We start from the raw sequence: 10,220 nt of genomic DNA, 5'->3' as shown, positions 1-10,220 counted from the left end.
GAAAAAAAAAAAAAAAAAGAACCAAACGCACTGCCCACAGGTCGGATCCTACTCATAGCGACTCCTCCTTGGGTTTCTGAGGTGGTATCACTACAGAACTAGATTGCTCAACCTTCCTTCCAAGAAGTGGCTGGTGGGTCGGAACTGCCAGCCTTCTTTCTGGTTAGCCGTCAAATGCCTTAGGCACTGTGCCACCAGAGCTCCCCATCTGTAAATTAGGGCTATCTTATATATCTTAGCTAGGCTTTATGTGGAAAGTGAAATATAAAAGTACTTTGAAAATTATAGTGAAAAGTGACATCATTAGCATTAATCTTCATTATTACCTCAGTGCTTATGCATTCCCGGCCCTTGAATCCTGTACTCTTGAAATTGTCTATTGGTTTATAGAATAACTATTCCATAAACTATCACAGTAATCTTATAAATACCAATATATAGTCATGTGTCACTTAACACCCATAATACAAAGTAGAATATTATATAATTTGGATGTTGTTTGAACACCATATTGTAGTCTGGTCCTGCTTTTTCTTTAAGCATCTCGAACAATCTTCTTGCCTTGGTGATTACCAGCATACTGAGAGGGATTTGCTTTTGTGTTTGGTCCTCAATCCATGTCATTACCAATTTCTACGTAGCTGATATGGTCCCTTTCACATTTTCGTTAGCCTTCTAACTTTCAGTGGAGCCAGTCCTTTAACAGCTTGAAGATATTTTTCTTTATTTTTGAGGATCATCGTGATTGTCAAGTACAATAAGCCTAAATTGAGAGCAGTAGCATTTGCTAATTTTCCACTGTCCTGTTTAATAACCTTTTGTTTTACTTCCAAATCAATAACTTTTCCTTTGCCTCTTGCTGCTGCTATCACTAACACTGGTTTTGCTGTGTTTGGGAGCCATGATACACTTCATAGTAATATTTTTGAAAGAAAATTAAACAAGTTACACTACAACACTTGTGATGTATGATAAAGAAGATCGGATGCTGCTGCTTATGAGTCACAGAGTACCCTGTTACGATAAACCTTTTAGATAGAATGTACAGTATAGTACATAATAAGCCAGTAACTTAGGCATTTATTATAACTATCAAGACATGTATTACAGATTATATATGTACTATACAACTATAAGCTTGGCAGCACAGTTACTTTATATACAAGATACATGAAACACATGCAGTGTATGTAAGAAGCTATTGCATTCACTATGTCCTATTTTCTGATCAGGATCTGAACTCTGTTGAACAATCTTATGGGGCTGAGGATATATATATATGGGGTCAGACATTGTGCAAACGGACATGTGACTGTACGTGCATAAATATCTTTGAGAACAAAATGAGCAAATCTTATTTCTTATTTATGGCCAGGTTTCACATGTCCTAGATACTAAATGAAAACACTCATTCACAAATTAATAGATCCATTAGGGTGAATCCTATCAAGGATTAGCTTAAGGTAAGAAGGGAAGCTCTAATTTTTTCCTGTTTCCTTCAGCTGTCTTTCTTTTCCTCTGTATTGCCTAGTCAGTTCATTCTATCTTTTTCTTCTTAGGTAAAGGAAAAGGTGAAAAAGCTCCATTTTGACACTGCTTTTTATGTATATGCTTTTATAAAAGAAACAACAGTTAAGGTGGTTGTTTGTAGTAAGCCCTGCTATTGTCAGTATGTTGTAGATTCTTTGCCCTCATATTGTTCTCTACTTGTACCTATCATGCTAGTTGTAGTGCATGTGCTGCTAAAGTGATCTCTTCCCATATACAGGTAAAATTAGGTATGTTTTAAATGAGAGAGACGAAAGGTATTAAAATTGTAAACAGTAGAGGTTTAGCATCTTGTGGTGAACTTGAGCTACTCATTTGGTTTAGTTGGAATGATTTTGGAAAGGAAACTGCTAATAAACAAGATAAAAATCTTTAATGAGTAATAAGATATTTACATTGTTGAATATTTTCTTTTCAGGGGATCTCAGTCCTGCTGAGCTGATGATGCTGACGATAGGAGATGTTATAAAACAACTGATTGAAGCCCATGAACAGGGGAGAGACATTGATCTCAATAAGTAAGTGGATTGATTAAAAAGAGGGCAGTCTTGTTCTTAGTTCTCTTTTGAAATTATCTAACACTACTTGTTTTTTCTCTCGTATTTTATTTTATAGTTGAGAATATATGTTTTTTTCCCTGTCCTGTTTTTCGATGGCAAAATAGCCTCATATCCTAATAGCACTAATAGCTTCTAATGTCTGTTGGTGCTTACTGTATTCCATGTACTGTTCTTTTCAGATATCCTCTGAACTTAACTGTGTTGCCCTTCACCCAGGCTTGAAACTGTAGTATCATCTTTGGGTCTTCTTTTTCATACGTCCAAGTAGGGCCAAAATTTTTGTGATTCTTATTTCACTGTTTCTGACTTCTGTTTCCACTACCAACTCATTCCTTTTTAAACTTACATCTGGACTATTTCACTAGTTTTCACTTATTGTCTCTATTCATCTCTTTGCTGCAATTAATTTTCTTTTGCCTCAGGTTTTATCATGACTCTTCTCTGTGCAGAAACTTTCAGTATGTACCCATTGTTTCTAGAGTTAAATGCAGATTCCTTAGCCTGTTATATAAAGCCTTTCAGTATGACTTTGACCTACTTTTCCAACTTTTTAAGTGTCTGTACCTTTACTTTGAAAATCTGCTTTCTTTCAAGTTGGGCTGACCTGTATTTCTTAAAATATATGAATTCCTCTTTTTGCATCTTCACACAACCTGGTCTGTCTGCCTTAGTGTCTTCTCCATCTTTCTGAGGCATATTCTTTCTCTGCCTTTTTTCTATGAATAGCTTCCCAGTGAATACTGATTTCTTTCTTGAAATCTGGGAGTATGGGTGTGTGTGTGTGTGTGTGTGTTTTATCATATGTTTTTATCACTTACACATTCATTTTTGCATGCCTGTCCACTAACTAAAACATTGAAGGACTATGTTGTATACCTTCTGATATACCAAATACTTCTTGTTATTGTTATGTGCCCTTGAGTCGGACCTGACTCATAGTCCTTTGGTTTCCCAGGCAGTATCACTACGGAAGTAGATTGCCCCATCTTCTTTCCCAGGAGTGGCTGGTGGGTTTGAACCTTTAGCCTTTTGATTAGCAGTCAAGTGCCTTAGGCACTACACTACCAGAGCTCCAAATACTTAGGAAGCCACTTTTACACGTTAGGCACTTGTGGGGTTTACATTAACTTTACCCAAAGAACTTATTCTTTATCCCTGGTTCTTGAGAGAGAACTCTAAACCCTTGGAATTTCCTGAGTAATTGAGTTGCCTTTGTTATCTATAGCTGAGAATTTATGCTAATCAGGTGACTTTGGGGTGGGGGTGGGGGTGTCAGCCAGGCCAGAAAGACTACCTAATGATACCAGCTTACTTCAGGGGAAGTGGGCTAATTCAGTCAATCACAACTATGTAATGAGTCCCCAATAAAGGCTCTGGATGTAGAAGCTCCACGGGTTTCCTGGTTGGTGGAAGACATTGATGCATGTGGGAGGGTACTGTGTCACTTTTGGGAAATGGAAGCTCTGCTTTGGGAACCCTCTTAGACCTTGCCTTGTGTGTTAATTCATTTGTATCTTTGTTCCTGTAATAACACTTTCTATAAGTTCTGTGAGTTGTTCTAGTGAATTTGGAATCGGAGTAGTGGAAGCCAGCAGGTCAGAAGTAACGGGAACCGTAGGAATTCCCAAGCTTGCAGCTGGCATCTAAGATCTTGGGCAGGTTTGGCAGTCTGGAGGACTGTGTCCTTAAACTTGTGAGGTCTGACCTAGGTTAGGCTCAGAGTAGGAAATGCTGCATGTATAGCTGGTGTCAGAACAGAAATGGCAGAGAAGTAGGGATTTTCCACACACTACTCAGTTAAGGTTTGTTGAAAAGCATAAGAGCACCCCACCAGTATTTCTAGGTAGATTAAATAAGAAGACAGAGTGTCTAAGGGTTTGGCTAGTAGGCACAAAGAAAAGCTTGTAAAATTATTTTTTTAAAAAATTAGGGAATTAGGATAAAGGTTACTTTTAGGACTTAGGGATAGGGATACAATCAAGGGGCATACAAGGGACTTCTGCAGTGTCAGTAATATTCTGTTTCTTGTGTTGGGGTTACATGAATGGTTGCTTTATAATTACTTGTTAAAGTGTATATTTGTGTTTTAGTATATATTCTGTTCTTCACATATGTAATATTTCCTATTATAAAATATTTTTTAAAGCTTTTTTTTTTTTTTTTTTTTTTTTGGGTGAAAGTTTACAGAGCAAATTCACTTTCCATACAGCAGCTCACGTACACTTTGTCTCATAACATTGACTGCTATTTGCCACAATGCAACAGCTCCCTTCCCACTTTCTCCCCATAGTTACCTCTTCCCTGTGTCTGTCCTTCCCTCCATGCACTCCTGCCCTTTGAGGTGTCTCCCTGAACATACATAGCCCTTCTATTCTCCCATGATTGTTCTCTCCAAGTAGTGTGTCTACCTAATGTAAATGTTCAGCTCATATGCCTGTCTTTTGTTTGGCTGGAAGCCACAGGAGTGGGTTCAGTTCCAGACCTGAAGGGCAGCTAGGGGCCATAGTCTCAGTGGTTCCATGAGGCTCTATCAGACCAGCAAACTTGGTCCTTTTTTTTTTTAATGATTTTGAGTTTTGTTCTACATTGTTTTCCCACTCTGTCCAGATCCTCTGAGTGGTTGACAGTGGTAGCCAGGCACCATCTAGTTCTTCTGGTTTCATAGTCATAGAGACTAAAGATAGCATGGTGTACCAGTTGCTTGGACTAATAGTTATAAAAGCTTTATAAAATACATACTTTATTTTCTCTTTGATCCTACAGAGCCTTCCTTGGCTATATTTGTTTAAAACTGTGTTTCTCAACCAAAAGCCAAAACCAAACTCCTGCCGTCAAGTTGATTGCAAGTTTCAGTGACCCTGTACAAGGACAAGGTGTAACACCCCTCCCTCCCCCCTGGCATTTGCCATTGTCTAGGAGAGTTTTCGCTCTAGTGTAAAGGATACTAGTGGATAGAGGCCAAGAAGTTGCTAAACATACAATGTACTTGACAGCTCCCTCAATAATTATCTGGCCCCAGAGGTCAATAGTGCTGAAGTTGAGAAAGGAAAAGTTGAGACTAGACCTCTGGGGCTGGAGAAGTATTTTGAACTAGACCGCTGTAATCCTCTGGTTTTCTTTCTGGTACTCTAAAATGAAAAGCAGGAGTTGTTCATTTATGAATTTTGTTTTTTTTATTTCTCTGATATTTACTGATCTTGAAACTACTATTGTCACCTGGTAAAGAAATAGGGAAATGACAAGAGTTAATAATGCTTTTTTTTTAATGTGGAACAAAACTCAAAATCATAAAAAAGTCCAGGTTTACTGGTCTGATAGAGCTTGGTGAAATCCCAGAGATTATGGCCCCTAGTCACCCTTTGGGCCTGGAATTGAACTCACTGCCATGGCTTCCAGCCAAATAATAGATGGGCGTATAAAGTGACATTTACACCAGGTGGGTACACTCCTTAGAATATGCAACGATGGGAGATCAGAAGGGCAGTATTTGTGCAGGGAGAAAGCTCAGAGGGCAGGAATGCATAGGAAAGAAGGACACAGGGAAAAGGTAACCACAGGGAGGAAGTGGGAAGAGAGCTGTTATATTATAGGGATTGCAATCAATATCATGAAACAAAATGTGTTATGAACTGTTGTGTAGAAGATGAATTTGCTCTATAAACTTTCACCCAAATCACAATAAAAAATAAAAAGAAAACTAAATCAAAAAACAAAAAATAGTGAATAATTTTTTTTAATAGATCATCCTTTGGTAACTTGTCCTTGAAATATTATGATCTCAGTAATGCCTGATGCTTTACTTTCAGGGTGAAAACCAAAACAGCTGCCAAATATGGCCTTTCAGCACAGCCCCGCTTGGTGGATATCATTGCTGCAGTCCCACCTCAGTACCGAAAGGTCTTGGTCCCCAAGTTAAAGGCAAAACCCATCAGGACTGCCAGTGGGGTGAGTGGTTCAATTCCTGAAAGAATTGATTGTATTTATTCTGCCAGAAATCCCTGCCTTCATATAACTATTCTCAGCGTTTTTTTTTTTTTTTTCCTTGACATTTGCCTGTATATCCCTAACAGGCTTTAAGGTTAAGTTTTGAATTTTAGTAATAGGAATTATCTATGGGTTTGTTACTTATGAGGATAAATATTTAGCATTTTTTCTGATACATCTGGCTTCCATGACACCATCCTCTGTGCCGCTTCTAAATCTGATCATTTCTTTCTTTGAGGGCTATTTTTCTGCTTGTCTCTAAAAGGTAGTATTTTCTGTAGTCCTGGGTCCACTGCTTTTATTAAAACTAAAATCAAAACTTATTGCTGTTGAGCTAATTCAACAATGACCTTATAAGATAGAGCTGAACTGCCCCATGGAGTTTCTAAGGCTATAATCATCACAGAAGCAGACTGCCACATTTTTTTCCCACAGAGTGGCTGGTAGGTTCGAATTGCCGATCTTTTTGGTTATCAGCCAGATAGACAACCACTGTACCACCAGGGCTCCTACTATTTTTATTACTTACATATATTCTTTGGTAATCTCATCCATTTGATGTTTTTAAGTATTGCCATATGCTAACTCCCATCTGTGACCCCTTCCCAAGCTTCAGGCTCATATCAAATTGCCTGTTAGACATTTTTACTTTTACTGCCTATAGAAACTCAATTTTAACATAATCAAAACTAATATAACATAACCAAAACTAACCTCCGACTGGCTCCTTCATTGTTATTGTCCATCTTAGTTCATGGTGCCAATCAAAAGCAGTAAAGCTTGTGTGTGTGTATGTGTATACACATATATATATGTGTGTATCTATATATACATATATATGTATACACATACACACACATATTTGAGAAGGAGAGAGAAATGTATTTCAGGGACATGGTTCACAGTTGTGGAGGCTGGGAGGTCCCAACATCTGGGTTAAATGTCAAGCTGGAGGCTTTTCCTGACTTATGCAGCTGCAGGGGCTGACACACCCAAGATGGGCAGGCAGTGTAGCAGGCTGCTGGCTTGGGCAGATGGCAAATCCAAGATCAGTAGATAAAATGGCGAATTGTTGACTCACAGGCTGCAATGGCAATAATTCCAAGATCAGCAAGCAACACAGTAGGCCAAAAACACATAAAGCTAGATGCAGGATCCATATCCAACAGAAAGTCTGAGAATTTTCCCAGGATGTCCATGTATATTTTGGAAGCAGGCCACACCCCTGAAGAAACTCCCTTTCAACTGATTGGCTGCTCACAGCATATCCCACCATGGAGGTGGCTGCCTTAACATCAGATTTCATGGGAACAACCATACCACAACCGCTTAAACTGCTCAGAATCATGGTGCAGCCAAATAGACCTACAACCTTAACTATCACATCTGTGTTTTGGCCTTTATCATTTCTTGTTTAGATTATTTAATTCATTTCCCAACTGGTCTATTTTGTTTTAGCTATACCAAATCCATTTTCCACAATGTCACCAGAGTGATCTATCAGAAATACAAATCCAACTGTCAAAACGCAATTAAGAAATAAAGAGCTGATTTTTATTCCCTATCTACCATGCACTCCTACCTACATGCTTTTGTTCATACTGTGCCTCTGGTCACATATTGTTTGTTTTTGAAGTTTTGTTGTCTTTTTGCTTTAAACACCATTGTTGTTATTAGTCGTAATGTTATCATTATTAACAATAATAGCTCCCGTATGTTGATCACTATTACATACCAGTCATTGTGCTAAGTACTTTGGGTATGTTTTCTAATTTAATTCTCAGAATAGTCTTGAGAAGTAGGTAGTATTGTCTTCATTTTATAAAAAGGAAATTACATAGTAAGAGAGAAAGAAAATTCAAACCTAAGTCTCTCTGACTCCAGAGTCATTGCTTTTTCTACTCTATCAATAATTTTTAAACTGTTCTACCAAAGTATAGGGTTCCTGGGAAGTTTTTAGATGGTGTAGTGCCTAAGGCATTTGTTAGCTCCTCAAAAGGCTTTCCTGACTCTCCTGAATTGCTTTCTTTGGCTATTCCTAGTATTTTGTACATGCCTCTCACCTTGTTGTTTTAAGTTGTCTATTTCATGTCTTTCTACCCTGCTAGAAAGTAAGCTTTCAGATGGCAAAGGCAAGGAATTACTTTGTAGTCTCAGGGCCTACCTGGTATCGTACAGCACACTGGCCTGTAGTAAGCCCTCAATAACAGGTTGTTGAATTGAACTGACCTCATCAGAGGTATATGTAGTTGTGTGTCGCATTCTTAATAAAAGCATTTGCATGAAAATCTAAGTTTTCTAAGATTTCTTGCAAATTGATTTATTTTAAGATTTCTCCAAATCATTGGAGTATTTTTCTTTTAAATTTTTAGCACTTTTTTAAATTTTGAAAAATAATCACAAACTTACAGAAGAGTTAAAAATTCAATAAAAAGAACTTTTAATTTCCTGAGCCATTGGGGAGTAAATTGCTAAACTGATGCCATCGAGTACTCTTACGTATACTGCTTACAAATAAGAACCTTTTCTTAGGAAACTGCAATAAACCAAAAACAAACTCATTGCTGTCAAGTTGATTCTGACTCATAGTGACCCTATAGAACAGAGTAGAAATGCCCCAGAGGGTTTCCAAGGCTTTGGTGGCATAGTGCCTAAGGCACTTGGCTGCTAATCAGAAGGCTGGTGGTTCAAACCCATCGGCCACTCCTCGGAAGGAAGGTTGGGCAATCTATTTCTGTAGTGATACCACCTTGAAAACCCAAGGAGGGGTGCTATGAGTTGGGTCTGACTCGACAGCAAATAAGAACAACAACAAATCTTTATGGAAGCAGACTGCTACATGTTTCTCTCATGGAGTGCCTAGGACATTCAAAACGCCAACCTTTTGGTTACAAGCCAAGTACTTTAACTGTGCCACCAACGCTTCTTCTATAACCACAGTACAGTCATCAAAATCAGAAATTTAATGTGGATACATTACTGTCATTTAATCCTCTCACCTCTCCTAAGTTTCATGAGTTATTTCAATAATGTCTTATAGGAGCCAGTTCAGAATCATATGTTGCATTTAATTTTCATGTCTCTTTGGTTTCTATGAGTCTGGACACTTACTCATTCTTTCCTTGACTTTATTACCTTGACACTTTTGAAGATTTGGGGGCAGTTGTTTTGTAGAATGCCCTTCTAATGCCTTATATGTTGGTGTTGGTTAAATTTGAGTTAGTTAGTCAGATGTCTCATAAATTAGATTGAATTTATGCGTCTTTAGCAAGAACATCACATTATGATACTGTGTTCTCATTATAGTGTGTCAGGTAGCACGTAGCTTCTATCAGTGCCTTTACTGATATTGTTCATTTTGATCAAGATGATGTCTGCTAGATGTCTCTCTATAAAATTATTCTTTTTCACTTTGTAATTAATAAATATTGGGGGTAAAACTGTAAACATCCTGTTCCTTATTAAATAACCAATTCATTCATTGATTTATTTATATCCATGTGGAATCATGGTTTCCTGTTTTATTTGGTGTGTTATAATCTGTTACTATCATTATTTTGGTATACAAATTGTCCCATATTTAACCAATGGGAGCTCTTTCAAGCTGGTTTTCATATCCATCTGAAATGTCCCCAGTATTCTTTGAGCAGATCCTTGCTTTTTAGTACAACAAAATGTTCCAGGTTCATCTTGTGCTTTTTCTGCTCCAGCTTTGGAATGAACTATGTCTCTAAGAAATGCTAGTGCCTTTTATAGAGATGATGGGTATTTAGAAACCAAGATCTGTGTACTACATGTGCTCATCACTATCAGTACGTTGCTGCTCCCAGGCCATCTCAGTGGACTGAGCATACATACATGCTTATACATATATACATAATTTTCGTTCATATCTTTTTGGGCTATCCTACTTCCGTAGTGATACTGCTTTGGAAACCCAAGAAGGGGTCGCTATGAGTCGGGGCCAACTCGACGGCACATAACAACAACAACAACAACAATCTTTTTATATATCCATCTATATATATGGTAGAAACTATGAGTTTACAATAAAAACCCCAAATCCATCCAGCCCACAGATTTTTTTTTTTTTTTTTTTCCTCTAGATTATTTTGAGTTTTGTTCCAC

The 10,220-nt window shown here is 37.8% G+C and overlaps 1 protein-coding gene across 1 annotated transcript in view; it reads left to right on the top strand.

Annotated features, from left to right (window-relative positions):
• Nucleotides 1-10,220, top strand: part of ELP3 (elongator acetyltransferase complex subunit 3) — a 181,708-nt gene that overhangs the window by 3,549 nt on the left and 167,939 nt on the right. Inside the window, exons 2-3 of the mRNA XM_007938728.2 lie at nucleotides 1,967-2,066; nucleotides 5,915-6,053. Of these exons, the coding sequence (XP_007936919.1) occupies nucleotides 1,967-2,066; nucleotides 5,915-6,053 (239 nt within the window). The remainder of the gene's footprint in view (nucleotides 1-1,966; nucleotides 2,067-5,914; nucleotides 6,054-10,220) is intronic.

Source organism: Orycteropus afer, unplaced genomic scaffold (genome assembly GCF_000298275.1).
Source record: "Orycteropus afer afer isolate SDZICR_OR568_19922 unplaced genomic scaffold, OryAfe1.0 scaffold00053, whole genome shotgun sequence".
In the NCBI taxonomy this organism is placed as follows: Eukaryota; Metazoa; Chordata; class Mammalia; order Tubulidentata; family Orycteropodidae; genus Orycteropus; species Orycteropus afer.
This window is presented reverse-complemented; position numbering and strand designations above follow the sequence as displayed.